Source organism: Pithys albifrons, chromosome 2, assembly GCF_047495875.1.
Source record: "Pithys albifrons albifrons isolate INPA30051 chromosome 2, PitAlb_v1, whole genome shotgun sequence".
Lineage (NCBI taxonomy): Eukaryota > Metazoa > Chordata > Aves > Passeriformes > Thamnophilidae > Pithys > Pithys albifrons.
Genome location: NC_092459.1, coordinates 21,967,513 through 21,985,279, shown reverse-complemented (window position 1 = coordinate 21,985,279; position 17,767 = coordinate 21,967,513). Strand labels below are relative to the sequence as shown.

General features: G+C 41.1%; 1 protein-coding gene across 3 annotated transcripts; it reads left to right on the top strand.

Moving 5' to 3' along the window:
• Positions 1-769: 769 nt before the first annotated feature.
• On the top strand, positions 770-10,512 carry LOC139668686 (glutathione S-transferase 3). 3 transcript variants are annotated; one of them, XM_071548465.1, is made up of 7 exons: positions 770-817; positions 3,144-3,250; positions 5,036-5,087; positions 5,825-5,957; positions 7,885-8,026; positions 9,073-9,204; positions 9,737-10,512. In XM_071548465.1, the coding sequence occupies exons 2-7, from the start codon at positions 3,164-3,166 to the stop codon at positions 9,878-9,880; spliced, it is 690 nt and encodes a 229-aa protein (XP_071404566.1). In that variant the 5' UTR covers positions 770-817; positions 3,144-3,163; the 3' UTR covers positions 9,881-10,512. The 3 variants fall into 3 exon arrangements, with proteins under 3 accessions (XP_071404566.1, XP_071404568.1, XP_071404567.1); XM_071548467.1 differs by lacking the exon at positions 770-817 and adding an exon at positions 880-900; XM_071548466.1 differs by lacking the exon at positions 770-817 and adding an exon at positions 1,114-1,750.
• Positions 10,513-17,767: the final 7,255 nt, after the last annotated feature.

Sequence of the window (17,767 nt, the reverse complement as noted above, 5' to 3'; positions counted from 1 at the left end):
GCCATGATCTAGTAAATGGACTGGAGTTGGGCTAAGGGTTGGACTTGATGATCTCGGAGGTCTTTTCCAACCCAATCGATTCTATGATTCTATGGAAAAAAGTGAATGTGTTCACAGCCCATTGCAACAGTGCATTAAGGATTTTCTGAGAGTTATAATGGGGTTTTGGCGGCAGAAAAAGAATGGCAAACTGCCCCATGCAGCGCCTCACTTGGATGTGTCTGCAGTCTTGGAAGCTTGACTACCCTACGTTCTCCTACAAATGGACCTTGAGCTTGTTTGGAGGTTCTAGCAGGGGAGCGCAGCTACCGTATACCCTTGACCGATGAACGGTACCGTCTCTATCGGGGAGGTCGTCCTCTTCGACCGAGCGCGCAGCTTCGGGAGGGACGCACATGGAGCGTTGAGGGAGGAAGGGGACACCCGCCTAGCCAGCCAGATCAGCCGAATCAACCCTGGCGATCAATGGGGTGACAGATGTCGCAGCCAGATCGCCCTCACATCCAGAGCAACACACAGCCCGCAAAGTAATTTATAGCTCAATCTTTCCTGCATGTCTTACCTCACGGTGCGCTTCTGTGGCTGAATATTCGGTGACAGAGAGAATGAAATCACCAAAACATAACAACAAAACCTTTCGAAACAGATCTGTTTAAAGGTTGTGCCCATATTTTACGTTTTAATTTCTCCCAGAGGCCTTTGCAACATATGCAGATTACTGGCTTCCCATTGGCGGCTGCTCCGCTCGCAGCCGCCCGCGGCGCTGGGCGGAGCCGGACGGGGGCGGTGGCGGCGGCGGTGGGCGTTGCTGGTGCAGGTAGGTGGGAGTGCTGCGCTCGCCTGTGGTGGCTCCTCTGGCTCTCCGTGTCACTGTGTGGTTCTGGGAGTTCTCTCTTCACGGTGCCCTTGTCTCGGGTGATGCGAGGTCTGCGGGGCCGTGCAGCGCAGCGCGATGACTCCCTGTGTAACAGCGGGGCCCGCGTTCATCTCGTGTGTGCCCGGAGCTTGTCCCCGGCGGAGCGGGAGCCGATGGCTTCGGGCTGGTGCCTGTGGCCCCCGGAGCAAGGGACGTGCCCGGGGTGCTGTGCCGGGGTGCGGGGGGCACAGCGGCCGCTGTGGGCCGGTGGAGGTGAAAGCAGGCAGGGAAAATCGGGCTCTGGAGCCTCGGATCCGCCGCACATTCCAGGCACAGCTGGGCCCCTCTTCGCTATTCTGGTCCGTAGCTACCGTGGGAGCGATCGCTTCTTGCACTGATATTTGTGTTTCCTCAGTCCCCCTGTGAGCCCAGATGGCTTTAATAAATCGCAAGGGAGTAAATTCAGTTCCTTTTTTGCCAAAGTGTCTTTTGCTGTTGAGATGTCAGGCTGAGGAGAATGGTCTGAGCAGTACGTGCGATTGTGGCTTCTGGTTGCAAACTTAGTTTCCCTCCTGTTGAGCAGAGCGGGGAAGGGAGAAGCTCTTGGCTCATCCTCGGGATGCTCTTTCCGTCCGATTTCGGTTCACAAGTGGGACTTTCTCTTCCAGTGTTGCATGGCAGGCTCAGTCCCGGGAACCAGAATGCTACAGCTCTCTCCAAAGCCTGTCTATCCCCCGGTATTTACAAGACAGGCACTCACCATGTCTTTACCATCCTTTGCGTTGATGTGTGACTTGGTTATGTCCTGTGACCTGCAGCTGGCCTGCTAGAAGCAGGTCTCACGAAGGTGCACTGAAGAAAAGTGACTCTTCTGTTTATTTAGTTTTTTAGACTGTGAGTTTAAAATCACCTTTGCCTTTTTTAATACTTCTTTTGTGAATGTAGCTGTATTACAAGCAGCTCTATGTCATTCTGTTCTTTCAGGTAGTTCACACTGATACTTTTCTGCAGTCTTTATTTCTCATGCACAGTTATATTTATTAGCAGTATAGATACTATTTGGCAATGTTTTAGTTCCCAGTGACAGCTAAGAGCAGTCTGAGCCTCTAAGCAGACGTGGCCAAATAGCCTGGCTCGCTTGAATTCTGTGCTGTGACGCAGTCTCATCTTCTGTGTTCTGTTTTCGTGCCTGTTGGCTCACAAGTGGATCACTTGCCTCCTGCATGCTCAAGGTCTCTTTTTTTCCCCTGCTTATTAAGGAGCTCTTGGAACATTGGAAACTGGAGTTTATTGTTTGTATGCCAACAGCTTCTTTTCGAGTATTACTTGAACTCTGGCTTGAAGAGACAAGAAATCTCCCTACAGAGGGAAAATGGCTCTCAGTTGCAGCGAAGACTTGCTATTATGGAGTTCTGAATATGAAATGTCAGCGTGATGAAATTTGATTGCTCTCTTGGCTTACGGCTCTTCAGTGGAATCTCATTCCTGCTGAGACCTAAACACTAGTCTATTCAAAAAATAACAATTAATAGCCTCATTTATGAAACCATTAAAGAACTAAAATGCTGTTTACAAAGCATGGTGTATTTGATCAACTGAAAAATCCATAAAGTTTTGCTTAGCAACAAGGTTTATTAATAGAAAGAAATGTGACCTGTAGAAGGATCAGTAGTGAAAGACTGAATCTGTATTTTAATCTGGATTATTACAGAAGAAACAGGCCATTCTTTTACAGTTTTCACTGATTCTGGATCACATGCTTATCCTGCATCACCACAGCTAGAAAGAAAAGTCAGAGGTTTGAAAATACATTCCCATACTTCTCCTAAGCATGTGTAGAATTAATGTTTAGATACTTTTGGCATTCTTTGATAAAAGGAGTGCCAGTTTTGGAAAACCTATCTACTGCCTCTACTATCTACTATCTCCTTTTTGATCAAGACTTGGCTTTCAGTGGTGACTGTGTAACTTCTGTGCTAAAACTTGTATTTCCTAAAAGTTTAAAGGATTTTCTGAGTGGTGGCTTTTTATTTTTTCAGTTATCTTCTAGTTAGCAACTTGATGTTTACTTTCCCTGAATTTCAGGGAGACAAAGAGTCTGTGAAATAGTCTGAATTGACTGTGCAGCAGTCAAACCAAATCATTTTAGACTGGAACTTTGCTGAAATACTTTGTGTCGAAAATTAACTTAGATTTTTGTTTTGTGAATAACCTGTGAACCATTATTCCAGCTGACATCAGATTTTTTTTAATAATTATTAACATACTATCTTTTAAACTCTTTTAGGTAACAGGAAGTTTGAAGTCATGTCCAAAAAACCAAAACTTTACTACTTTAATGGAAGAGGGAAGATGGAGCCCATTCGTTGGTTGTTGGCTGCAGCTGGGGTCGAGGTTTGCTTTAGTGATTTTAACTTTTAGCTGCATGTTGCTAAGCTTGTCTTTGAGGCAGATCACAGGTTATTAGCCAAAAAGAAAAGGCATCCCAAGACACAATAGTAAATGAGCATTGGGTATTCAGTATAATTAAATACTTTTACTTTAGGCACACAAAAGCATGGCTTCAAGTTACAGTGTCTTCTGAGCAGCAACACTGTAAACCAGTTTCTTGCTTAATGCAAGAATGTGTAATCCTTAATTAAGCATTTGTTTACTGCCTCCAGAGCTGCTGAGCTGATAGCTGTTTTCCTGGCATAGCAAGTGTTATCTGTGCCAAATTTACTTTCTTTAGTCTTTCTGTTTTCAGTTGGATGCTCACTCAGAGATTTTTAATTTATTTTTCGCTCCACTGACTGCATCCTCCACACTGAGCTGTAGCACAAAATATATTGTCTTGCTTGGATCATTTAGATAAAGCTTAACAGGGCAAAGTGAGCAAACTGACCCACATGTGTAGGGAAATTAGAAATCTTAGAGCAGGAGGAAAAATATTTGGGTAAAACAGAGAAGCAAGACATCACTTTAAAATACTTTTTTTTTGATAGTATGTGTTTTACTTATTTGGTTGCCATCTATCTTGGTGATAAACTGATAATTCAGTTTGAGGACAGAAAGGACTTGTAGTTGCTCTGAGTGTCCTCCTGTATACAGTAAGCTGTTCAGTGCATACAGTTACTCCTGTACTGAGCCAAAGAATACAAGCTTTCAAAAAGGCCACCAAGCTTTTAATTGAAGGCCTTACAGAAGACACAACAAGCTGCTTCTTGCATGGTTTGTTCCTACATTTGAAGTCCCTCTCTCTTTTCTTTTTCTTTTTATTTTTTTCCCAACTTAAAAAGAAAAAGTGTTGATGGGTACTAGTTTTTCTTGGGATATTCTTTTCCCAGCTTCTCATCAGCAGAAAGCTGCGTTCTGAGTTTTAGACTGTGATCACATTTGCTGTGATTAAACATTGGCCATGTATTTATAGGTCTATTCTTCCATGGTTTACCTAGTATAGCAAGTCTTAATTATTAAATTAAGTGGCACAGATGTTATGAGAGAGGCTGACTGAACTGAGCATCTGGAGATTGGTAACATCAACCATTTTCTAGTCTCCATGTTCTGCATTGACCATAGACATGTATGGCATATGCAACAATGTACATGTAGATGTCTAACTTTGATGTCTTAATCTTGAACTCACTTTCCATGTAATTGGTACTGATTGGGCCAGCCATCCTCAACCATATTGAATATAACCACATCACTCTAATCAAAGGCAATTCTGTAGGGTTTTGTTTATCATCCTGTGAATAATTCATCTTTAGGTGTCCTAAACATGCTTCTGTACTAAACTTCCTGCATAGCTTACTACTTTTACATTATTTTGTAAAAGCTTTGTTTTAACTTCCTAAGAATTTTTCCTGTCTAGCTTTCAAATATCCCACAGCAGATCTTTTTTTCCACATTCCAGAATGCATTTTAAGGACAGCCTAGACTGTATTGTTGGTTGTTTCACATTGAATTGCCGGTTCAATACCAAACAACTCATCCTCACTGCAATTCTTATTGCCTGTCCTTCTGCTAAGGTTGCCTTTAGCAACATTTATCAAATATGACAGTCTGAAGAGATGGTCTTAGGGCCTGCACTTCTGTCCTTGGTATCTTCCTCCTTAGAGATAATGCCTGGAATAGAAGGAACCGTAACGTATATTCTTTTCCTTTGATGCTTACTTCTTCCTCACTCTCTTTTGTCAGTTTGAAGAAGAGTTTTTGGAAACCCGAGATCAGTATGAGAAGCTCCTGCAAGGTCAGTCCATGTGGAACCTCAAGAAAAGTGTGACCAGACTTTACTTAGAGAAGATGTGTGAAGTCTTTGAAGGCTCTGTGGGACTTTCTTTTCCCCACCATAGAGATGAGAGTAAAGCTGAGAGCTTTAAGCAGCTGCAGAGGCTGATTTTGTTCCAAATGCAAACAGATGCAATTGAAATTTTAATGTCTTTCCAACATGGAGGGTTTCTCAGCCGTGGGTTCTTCTGTTGTCCATTTGTCTATGTGTCCCACAAACTTACTCTGGGCTTCAGTAACTTGAAAAATGTATCCTAAAATTTCATTGAATGTCCTGATTTAGCTTTTAAATACTCACCCTGAGGCAGAAATTTGTGAATCTGACATTTGCTTCAAATAGGATTCAAATAATGGTACAGAATTTTTTACATTTCTTAGAATTAGACACTTTTTACTCACTTGATACATTTAGTGTGATTGTCTCCACTGTATTTCATTCAGTATAAAAGCTGCTGTACAGTCCTGACTGCGTATTCAGTTAATTTTTTTTTAACAAAAGTATGTTAATCAACAGTAATTGTGTTCTGCAGTTTACTTTGTCTGCACCACTGTAATTTATTGTGTGTGTGTAAGAACTTCAGTTTAATTCAGTGACTACCCACAGCAAACTCACCATAAAAGTTCAGATCTTCTGAAGACAGCAAGAGATCTGACATGGAGTTACCAGATCAGTTGAATAATGTGTGTCTTTCCCTTTAGATGGATCCCTGCTGTTTCAGCAAGTGCCCATGGTAGAGATTGACGGGATGAGGATGGTGCAGACCAGAGCCATCCTGAGCTACATAGCAGCAAAGCACAACCTCTATGGGAAGGACCTGAAGGAAAGAGCCCTGTATGTAACAGTTCCTGAATTTATTACAGTAGCTCAAATACATCTAGAATTAATTGCACACACAGCGAATTACCTGTGTGCCTTAGTGGCACAAAACTTTCAGTGAACCTGAGGGGCCACAGTTAGATGCAAGCCAACTGATTCATTCTAACTTGATTATTTTGGATCAGGGGTTTACTGTGCTTTAGTGAAAGATTAAGACAGCCTGGCACAAGTATTTGAGAGGTGACTGGTAGGTATATGCTGAACTACTTTGGTAAACAGAAAACTTGGGAAAGAAATTGTTAGTTTCCTGACTTATGACTGCAAAATAAATCACAGAATCACAGACTTTTCTGAGTTGGAAGGGACTCATAAGGATCATCCAGTCCAACTCTTAAGTCAATGGCCCACATAGGGGATTAAACCCATAAGATCTGTCATTTACATTATCTGTCATCTCATAATGTTCCACAGCACTGTAAAAAGTGTGTGGTTTAGGTTTTTGAGAGCTGAGGAAAGTATAGCTAAAAGCTATTGGAAAACTATTGGGTTTATGTGAAATTAAATCCAGACCTTTTGATATTGTGAGTGTGTGAAGGAAAAAAATGTGATTGGGCTACCTCAGTATGTAGCATTTTAAATGTCCATTTCCTGTTGTTTTTCAAATGAAGGAAAACTAAAGGTCAACTAGTAAAGCATGTTACTTTACAGTGTGTGTGTGTGGCTCGGCTTCGCGAACGAAGATTTGGGAAGGGCTGTCCCCACGTGGGTGGGCCCTTCCAGCCTGCGCAGTGGATTTTAGGTGTAACCTGCTATTAAAAGGTGGAAATGATTGGAAGAATTCGCTGAAGCAGGTTCAGGGAAGTCACCAAAGAGAATAAGTATTCAGACAAGAAAGTCAGTCATAGCTTATAACTTCTTTGTGTTATCAGCCTTCATTTCCTGTAGCTTGCATTCCATGCATACCTCCTCCCTCAAGCACAGTTCTCTTCCATCACATTTTAGATTAGCCTGGAGCCCGTTCCTGCTGTCTTACCAGCAAATATAGATGAAGTGTTTTGTTGATTTCTTCTTGGGCAGGTGATGGTGGGAGGAGGGGAGAGGTGAAAAGCACCAGTTTCGAGGAAGGTTTGCTGTGAGTACCTCCAGGTTTAAGTACTTCGGATAGCTGGCCTTGTACAGCGAGGAAGAGCAGTTTTGGAAGATTGGATAGATGCAGGCTAGAAGCTGACATACAGTAAGGCTTGCAGAAACATCTGATAGCTTCTTACTGTACATCGCTTGTTCAGTATTACAGAGGCTATAATGAGAAGATGTGTGACACCAAAAACTGTGGTGAGCCTTGTTACACAGCAGGAACTCAAACCTTTTACAATAAAGGATGGTTGAAGATTTTATTGGACTGTTTTACTGGATATTTTATCCATATTCATGAAGACTTAATTAGTCTAGTCTACAGTACAAAACTGCTCTCACAGCTCTGGAATATGGAGGAAAAGGGCAATCTGAAGAACTGCTGTACTAATTAGCTGGATGCAGAACCTGGTGCACTTCAGACTTTCAACCCTATTATTAATCTGTTTGGCACCACATGGACTTTGGATGAAACCCTGAAGGTGGGATACATCCAGACAATTAAGTCAATTGAGGATGTCTTCTTGTGGTGCTGTGTGTTTCTTTGGTGAGTCTGAAGTGATCTATAACACCAAATTTACACTTTTTTAGTTTCTGTACAATCTTGTTTAATCCTGCACCATGAGGCAAGTAAAGTGCCAACAACACTACAAATATGAGTGAGACTCAGACTGTGACATACTTAATTGCAAAAATAATTTTCATGAGGGGTATGGGAAATTAAATTTTTACTCTCATAACACCAATCTAAGAAATTTCTGCTTGTGAAGGTGCCTTCTTATTTAAGGTTTTTGTATGCTTTGGTTTTAAGGATTGATATGTACGTTGGAGGAACTGAGGACCTTATGGGCTTCATTTTGATGTTCCCTTTCTTATCGGCTGAGGATAAAGAGAAACAACGTGCTTTTATTGTTCAAAAGGCAACAAGCAGGTATTTCCCAGCATATGAAAAGGTGTGTAGGATCATTTCCTTTTTATTATTATTCATTTTCCTTATTCTGGGGGGATAACAATGGGAACACTGGGTATTTTAGCAAAGGCAGAAAAAACTGAAGTGTCAGTGCAGTACTTAAAACCAGGGCATCATACTGTCTGCAGGCTGGAGAGACGAGAGGGAGATCAGAGCAGTATGAGACAAATTGGGCCCTTTCAATGTATTTTCCCTCTTGTGTCCAGCTGAGGAGGGGAGCAACAGAGTGGCTTTGGTGGGCACCTGGTATCCAGCCAGGGTCAACTCACCACAGGAACTCACACTGCAAAAGCAATGCTAATTGTCATCTTTGTTTAACATTCCAAATACATCTACATGGTTTTTTTAAACACAATGATGCAACTAGTACTGCTGTCTTCTAGCCATGCTAGAATCTGCTTAAGCCTGCTGCTTAAGCTGTACTGGAATCTTGGTGTTTTGCTAACTGGTGCTTTGAGAGCTAGGATTCAAGAGATACTCTCAAGGAAAATTAGTATACACAGACAGGATGATCTGGCAGGAACAGCTGTTTCTCTGTTTTAAAGACTAAAAAGAAGACAGTTTTCCACTTTGACAGGTCTCCTGTAGTGGCTGCCAGAGTGCATTCTGCCCTAGATTCCACCGGTTGCATCTTAGCCCCAGTGTTTTAGGCTGATCATCACCTCTCCTTTACCTTTTCTGTTTTCCCACTGAAGCTGTAACTACACACAGAAAAATTCAAGATTTATTAGACTTGAAAGGTGTGAATGCCAAGGAGGTATGTAACCTTGTAGTGCAGTACAAAGGCTACTTAGGGCTGTAGGAAGGAACAATGGCTAAGGAAGATCCTGGGATTCTAAATTACAGCTGCAAAATGATCACTGGCTGCAGGCACTAGGCCCACATCCCCCCCACACTAGTAGCTCCATAGGACAGGGGAGTGAAAAGGAGACAGTAAGGATAGTCAAAGAAGGTGTGCCTGTGCATTTTGGAAACAGGAACCCCAGATGGTTCTCCTAATCCGAATGTTTTCATCTATGACATTTCTAGGTTTTGAAAGACCATGGGCAGGATTTTCTTGTTGGCAACAATTTTAGCTGGGCAGATGTTCATCTTCTTGAAGCCATTTTGATGGTAGAAGAGAAGAAGTCAGATGTGCTCTCAGGCTTTCCTCAATTACAGGTACCTTGCACTAAGAATATGCTCATATGGCCGTAAATGTGATAAATGATATTTCAAAGTATGTTATGTGTGGATAATTCCATAAAACATTTGTTGCCTTTTCATTGTAGTCTCATTCTTCTTGCTTTAGGAAGAGCCTTGTAATATATTTTATCTAGAGAATCTGTTATTTTCTAGAGTAAATCTTGTATACATCTGAAGAAATGCACCCTCTGTCTTTTTCCTCTCCTTTCCAGTTCTTTGGTACCTCTAGGCAGAAGATATTTCTGGATCATAAGTCCTGATTTCAGTAATATACAAATCAGAAACCACAGATAACTGTTTCTACTTTATCCCAAGAAAGCTGATTTATTCCTGTGGAAAATAGGAGGGTTGAAGTCAGGGGGAGTAAAATTCATCCATGGCTAAAACTGTATTTTGTATCATCTACATATACAATTTGCTAAAGGATGTTACACAAATCAGTAAAATTGTTTTTTTCTTGTGTTACTTTCTGTCCTTTAAATACACATACTTACTATTTGTCTTCTAGGCATTTAAAGCAAGGATAAGCAGCATCCCCACAATAAAGAAATTCCTAGAGCCAGGAAGCCAGAGGAAACCTGTTCCTGATGATAAATACGTGGAGACTGTGAGAAGAGTTCTGCGCATGTATTATGATGTGAAAGCGAATTAGTGTGCCTGGCTAAACAACAGCTGTGCTTGGCTAAGAGAGCGGCCAGGCTGCACTGTACAGTTACCCTGCGAAGGAAGGCAAAGTGTGTTTGAGAGGCCTTTCAATGGGCAGTATCTCATGCCCTCATACAGCACACAGTAGGCAGGTATCTTCTGTAACACTGCAATACTAGCCTGTTTTTAACTTTCTTCATCTTGAGATTTTTTCTGGTAATTTTAAGCAAGTGAAATGGTAGCAAGTGCAGTGTCTTTCTGGAGAGTTGTGCAATAGCAAAGAAGATAGAAATGTGAGTTGCGGACTAACAGCTTTCAACATGTTCTACTTCTTCTGAGGACTTTCTTCTGAGATCCAGATCAGATTTTTATATGAAGATTGCTTCCAATTTAGGCCTTTATTGTTTTTAATATCAGCAAATGAAATGAATTTTTAAAAAAGTAGAGGAAAGTGTTTGTCTTGCCTTTTCTACTGGACATCAGTGACTTGTCTGAGATGTCAGCATTATGCCTTTATAACTAAGCTGCACTTTTATTACTGAATTAGGAAATAAATTTACTTCCAAATAGCATTTTTGTTTAACCACTGTACCTAGAGGATCTATTCTAATCAAATAAACTTTTTATGTGGTCACATTGTCCTGTTGTCTCATCAATGAAAATTGGAACTTGCAAGCATAATTTTTACTTTTCTTGGAGGGTAAATTCTTTATATTTGATATGAAGGTTAACACATGCCCCTCATGGAAAGGCGTATTTTGTTTGTGTTTATAAACAAGAAAATGGAGATGTGAAGGAGAGGTAGTTAACCATCACAGAAACTTGATATAGTTCCTATCTAAGGCTTAGTACTGGCCAAACTCAGAATGTTGTTTCTTTAATCTTTTTTTTTCTAACCCTGTGGTTTCCACAGACAACTCGACAAAGGAATTTAGAATGTTTTTAATCACTTCAACAAAAGTGCTTGTGCTTTGAAAAGCTGCTCTGCAGGATGTTATCTTGGGATTTCATATCTGTTATTTATAGTTCTATATTAATGACAGAACTTCCATGAAACCACTTCTGCTCAAACCCAAATGGCACTGGTTTATTTCTGTGTTAGCTGTGGGTTAAGAAATAAGATGCTACTTGATGTCAGAATGCAGTGAGCACACTTATCTGATACTTGATGGACAAATTGCCCATTTGAGCTCATTAGTCTCCTCAGCTTCAGCACAACAAGTTTTCAGCATTACAAACACTTTTCTTCTCTGAAGTTCCACAAGCACAGATACAGAAGATGGAGGAGGTAACTCTACCAGTACTTGGTGGTAAGCCTAATAGTTGGTCATACCTTATAGTAAATAGGGTGGCCCAGCAGCAATGACTGTGAGCTGAACAGTTGGTACTGAAGCCTTGTCATCAGCACTGTATAAGTTTGGGACAGGGTTATCTTCAGCCTAGCTCAAGAGTTGTTGACTGAATGCCATTTAAAGTGCATTTGTTGTACTCTTGGAGCTGGAGCACATTTTTCAGTTTAATTTCATCCAGAAGAAATCCAGTTTGTGCACTCCAGGATCACACTGTGATGGGAGCCAAAGCACGGTTAAGAAATTAATTTTTAAAACACTCCTGTTGTAGGCTACTAATGTAGACATCCTCTCTAGTGCTCCAGGTCTGGTCCAACTGATGGATCATTTCTAGGTATTTCAGTAAATTGTTTATTGTGTTTCTTTATTCTTTGTCTTCTTTATTTGGATTGAAATGATGATGGCTAAAACTTTTTGTATATGAGCTAGTGTTCTACAGCCATTTTGCTTATGTTGTGATGGCAGGGCTTATGGTGTGACACAGTGTTGTGGGTTAACCCTGTCTGAGAATGTAGCACTTCTTATTTTGATTTTCCCACACAGGTTTGTCAGTTTAGTTTCTACCCTGTACAGAGCGACAGGTCTACAGACTATAATTGTGATGTTCCAAATTCTGGGCAAACTAGGGACAAAATTATCTTAGATCTAAGCCTTTTGAAAAGATACCCATATTGAGCATCCTTGAGTCCTGGTGCAGCACTGTAGCAGTATTTATTTAGGTTGTTAGCTGACTTCAGTAATGCTTTCAGGACACATCAGGACACTTCAGTTCTGTTACAAGCCTTCAAGACAAGTAGTAAGCAAATAAAATATACCAAGACTTGTTGCTGTTTCTCCTATGTCTCTCAGTGTTGCTGGCCCAATAATTCCTGGCTCAGAATTAGTTAAGAATGCATGATAACCTCAGGAATTGTTCTGCTTTTAACTGTGACAAAGGCTTAGGTGTTAGACAGGCAGTTTTGATGTGTTTTCCAAAAAGAATTTGGATTTGTCCTCAACCCTTGCTCAAGTAAGACCTATTTATGTACAAGTCAGCCTAAAGCATCATTCTGATAGCCAGGTAAATTATGCATAGTGGGGGTAAAAGTTGTGATCCCACATAACCTGTTTTGGTTTAAAACACTCTCTGGCCATGGAGTTGCAAGTTCATTTCAAATTAAAACACTGAGATAGTTCTCATTGATTAATAGTACAGAATATAGGCTTTAATACAAGTTGTGGTTTCTGATGACTATATCTGTGATCTTAATGGATTACTTTGCATTGTGTTTGCTTATATTTTGATAGGTTGCAGTTAATTCCACTGGAACTTTACTATCTGAGTGAGCACCTCTGAAGGTGCAAAAGAAGTATCAGCTATTCATAGGGATTTTGCAGGTCTCCTGCATGCTTCTTGTGTCACTTCTTCACATCTGACTCTAGCAACGCTGTCTGAAAAAAAGCCAGATGCCAAATTCAGGGAAAACTAGCTGGAGTGACTGACCAGAGTGCTCCTACCACTGCTAACAGCAGGCATTTGACAGGTATTCCTATTCCTGTGCTTAGTATCACTTGTCAATTTTTGCCATAAGCAAAATAGACTTGATTTGGGGAAAATTAATTCATTACTATTTAATGCAGTTAGATGTTGAGAAACAAGGGCTTGAACCCCTTTCTCCCACTCCTTCCCAGACTCAACTTTCCTCCTTTGTTACCAACTTCTCTACTTCACCGCCTCCATCTCCTCGTGATGATCACGAGGCTGTTTTTCCCTGACACTCTGGGGTGGGTGGGTTGGAGGCAGGTAGAACTACCAGTGCCTGGCATGGGGCAGCCCCCATCCCTGCACAGAGCTTCCCGCAGCCTCTGGGGACCAACACCCTGTACATCAATGCCTGGTTTTATGTCGTACAAATACGCTTGTCTCTCAGCAGCTTTCCTAACCGGTCATGGGGATCCCGGGAGCTGCTGGTTGCCCTGGAGCTGGCGCTGGTGTGCGCTGGCCACAGCTTTGAGGTCCAAGAGGGTGAAATTCATGTTTCTGGTGAGGCATGTAGGAGCTGGATGCCAGGTCCCAGCCTGGTCACTGCTGGTGCAGAGGAGTTCTCATTAGCCTGCACTCGGAACCCGAACTCTGGAGTTGCATTAAACCTCAGTCTTGCACCAAGGAAAAGCTCTTCTATAGCTGCGGGGAAAAATTTCATTCGCAGGCAACTCCTTGGTGTGTCCCTGGGCTCCATTTCAACACAGTAGGGGCTACGGGCATGGAATTAGCCTGATGTTACTTTTCCTGCCCCCAGGTGGGGCCCTGCTCCTTCGGTAAGTGCCCTCCGTGGGCACTGGAGGGATGGAGATGGTGCAGCCCAGAGCCATCCTCATTCATACAGCCCAAAAAGTACCACCTCAGTGGGAAAGACTTAAAGGATGGAACCCGGTACAGTAACTTCAAACCTCTAAGCACCAGATGCCCACTTTTGAACTGTGACTACATTTGTAGTCAGCAGAAAAAATGGCATCACCAGGTGGCAATGTATCTGCAAGGCATGGTTAACCTCTCAAGCATGTCTGCAAGCCACCTCAGAGTGCAGGGCAGAGAAAGGCATATGTATCCATATCTCCAGTGGCCTCTTCCAGCCTTTGTCCTGTAAAACTTTCATTGCTGGTGTCTTGGAGTTTCTTATGCTGCTGCCTGTGCCTGTTGTGTCTCCTGCTTTCAGTATGGTTCTCTGAGGAAAGCCTGGTCATGAGCAATTGGGCATGAGAAAAAAATGGGAGAAATGCCATCGTCTCTGTGAGGGTTGCTGAGACCAGCTGCCCTGTCTCCTCTCACCTCTTTGGACAATGTAGAGGTAAGAAAACCATGTAGTCTCTCTATTCCATATCTTATACTTTACCCTCTTATGATGCCTATTACTTTATACATTCTGTGTTATACTATGCCTGTTACATTATACCTTATAAAGTACCTTATACCCTTCTAATATGCTTTCACTTTTACCTCACAACTACTTTGATGCTAATTTCACTAGGATATATCTCTACTCTACAGGCACCTTGTTTACTAACTGTGTTTTGCTACTTTAATACTAATAATTATAACTTGCCTTACACCTCGAGACTTACTAAGTATGTATCTTACTTTATATTAGTGGTTGTGCTCCTTAAAGGTGTGTAGCTCTTTTTTAGCACATATGTTAATGGCAAATACAGAGAAGGTGGTGTGCAGGTCACTTTGTTGCTCTGTGTTACCGAGGGGGGTTCTTGATTTGTGCTTTAAGTTGTTGTGTTTCTGGTTAGTAGTTTTCTGTGATTTGTTGTCGGGGGTTACACTGCTGCATTGAAACTTAAGTTTGGTGTGCTTGTCTCTATAGAATGTGTTTTGTGCTGGTTTCTTTTGAGGTTTTTGGTCATCAATTAAATACAATCATGCAGCTAAACATTATCACTGGCAATGCAAACCCCACAATAACTGCCACATACTTGTATTAATAAAAGCTATTTCAGGAGATGCTGTGGAGAAAGTTCTTTTCTTGCTCTTAAGTGTGGTCCTCACAGCAGAGTGCTGAAGACTCTTCTAACCTGTGTTCTGTCCATGGTTTGACAGGCAGTGTTAGTTTCATAAGACTTCGATGTTCTAGGACGCTTATAGGTAATAACTTTATATTAATAAATCTTTGCATTTCTGCCCCTCCTTTTCACGTGACACCTCATCCTTCAGCCTCAGGTGCCATAACTTAGTACATATGACCCATCACTGCCAGCCGACTTGGATACATATGAGTTCAAGCACAGAACATGCCTCCCTCACTTTCTCAAGGAAGTAGTTACCTTATTTAACTCTTCAGCAGACAGCTTTGCAGAAGGACAGCTTTAGTCAAAGGATTATCTGGGAGAGAACTGTTCGTTCTGGATTCCTTTGAAAACTTGCTTTGAATAATTATTTCTTACAAAGTTTTTTCTCAGAAGGGATTGCATAGAGACAGGTTTGACATGAGCAGTGATTCTCACACTTTTTAGAGTATGTAATTGTTTTAAGTCCCTATAAAGTATGCCCACACAACAAATCAGATGTAACAGGTGTGTGTGTATCTTAATTAAACAAGTACAGTGTTTGGTTTTCTAGTGCCATGGTATTTTCTTGCCAGGAGTAGTAGGTGCTAATACGAATGCGGTGCAGTGCTGAGGCTGGAGAATGTACATCTCCAGGATCTGGGTGTCATTTTTATCCTACAGGAGGAAGAGACTAAGACTCCATTAGTTGGATAGTGTCCTGGATCTCCTTGAAGGCAAGAGGGATGCCTCTTCAAACCAGCCTACTTCAGTGTATAGGTTTGGGCCTCAAAGATTGTTCTGCCTTTTCTGCTCATTGCATTGTGGAGGTTGGGAATCTCCACATACAGCAGTGAAATAGATCCCCATCAACACTTTTCTAACATGAGTGTATTTATTGTATTTTATTATTACAACTTGATTACCTTGTGTATAAAGACCATAGATGGTTTTAGCCTGATTCTCAAGCACACCAAAGCCACCTTTCAATATTTCTGCTGTGGCAAGGACAGTTCAGTTCTCTGTATACATTCAATTTCACCTCTCACTGTTGAGGCTGATGTAAAGAGGCTTATTTATGTGTAAGGGAGCTGTTGCCTTTGTGAACTGAGCACTGAGGTCTATAGTGCTGCTAACTAGGTGGGCAAGATGAGCCAGATTCCTATTTCATTATCAAACTTGAATTGAAAACCTCTATTTGAGAACAAGAAAACAAAAGCAAGTGAAGGTTTGTATCTGACCCAGTGCATATAAGACTAATGACCCATCTTTCCCCTTACTTCTATTATAAAAGAGATGAAAGCCTCTGTTACTGATGCCACATGTAGGTTGTATAAATAATGTGTCACTAATCCTGTTTCATTGACTCTTTTCATGCCAACAGATCTGTAAGAGGATTTAAGGGACAGAGACAATATTTGTCTTCAAACAAAAATTAATGTTGAAATCTGTATAATGGTTATAGGATCTCATGAAAATTCTGATGAACTCCAGGGAAAAACAAATTTCAGTGAAAACAAAAAGTGTTTTATAAGAGAAGAAGCGGATTTGTGATCAATAAAACATATTTCTCTTTGTATGAGAAGTATAAATAAATCCAGTTTTATTTTAAAAGCACCAGAACAAGCAAAAAAAAATACAGCATGAGAGCTGATTTTAAGCTTATTCAAGTGATCAGTTTTTAACTGTATTTCAAAAAGTATTTTTTAATTGGAAAAAAACTCCAAAAATTATTTTCCAGCTTTATAGTTGGTCAACATCAGATAAAACTAGGATTGAAATTTCTGCTTTGTTTCTTTACCCCTTCGTTTGCAAATAAAAAGATTCTTTAAACCTAAGTTTAGATTATTAGTAGTTTTAGTTGTAACAATACCCATAAACTGAGAGTCTTAGAAAGTTTCCCAGAACATACCAGAGACCAGATGGAGAAAACATACAGAAGTTTCTATGAAAATATTAAGTCATTATAATACATGAGCTATTTAAGATAAATATTTCACAATTAAATTTGTACTACTAAAGTTATTTTTTAGTTGACTTTGAAACTTTGATCTTGCCTATCTTGTGCCTAGATAAATCAGCCCTTTGACCCCTCTGAGATAGTTAGATCAATAAAGGCTAAACAGCCCAAATTATAACGTTCTGTAAACAGCTCTCCATTTAAGCTCCCCTCACCAGCAGCACAATGGGTGTAAATTAGAATTAGGGTTACTGTTTTCAGACTTTTCTGTGCCAGTGGTCTGTCTGCCAAACAACTTACAGGAGTATGCATGAGGGTAACTACAGGCTTGGTTAACCTTGTCTTTGGGAAGGCAGTAAAGCTTCCTGGACAGAACCAGAGCAGTCACTGAAGGTTTGCAGCCAGTCTAAGCTTAAGTGATGAATGACTTGTTCTAACTATTCATGTGGACTAAAATTATTTTTGTCCCAGTGGTGGTGTGCTTCAGTTTAAGAGTGCAAAAAGCAGCATGGGGAGAATCCTCCTACCCTCCTGTGTTTAATTCTTTAGTGGCAATTAGTGATGTACCCTGAGCCCACCTCTGAGAGGATGATGTAATCAGGCATGGTCCCCCAAGCCAGCTGCTGAGTGGTTTGTGAGGATTGCAGGTAGGTACATTTTGAGAAGACTTTGAACTTGTTTAATCTAAAGCACAAGGAAATGTGACCACAGAGCACAGTGGGAACTTGACATGCCCAGGGCATGGTATACACTCTATTTAAAATCTGCCTGTGCCCAGCCCCAGAACACTTTAGTGGCACCTGGGCCACATGCCCACTGCCTGAAAACTCATGGGTGTGGCTTAACAAGTCATGTATAAAAGAAACTTATTTTCTTTCTGCTCTAGAGGTTCAGAACAGCTATTCAAGTTATAGAGAGCAGTAACTTCATTGTTACGATACTTTCAGATGTCAAAGGAGCTTTGTAATTACATTATGAAAGACTGTGCTAGAAGCAAAACAAAAACAAGGGGGAAAGTCTTTCTGTCAAACAGAAATGGGTAGAAGGTGACCAATAG

Coding starts and splice junctions, on each gene's coding strand:
- LOC139668686 (XM_071548465.1), top strand. CDS start 3,164: ATGTCCAAAAAACCAAAACTTTACTACTTTAATGGAAGAGGGAAGATG. Junction 5,958..7,884: donor GACCTGAAGGAAAGAGCCCT/GTATGTAACAGT, acceptor TTTGGTTTTAAG/GATTGATATGTACGTTGGAG. Junction 9,205..9,736: donor CAGGCTTTCCTCAATTACAG/GTACCTTGCACT, acceptor TTTGTCTTCTAG/GCATTTAAAGCAAGGATAAG.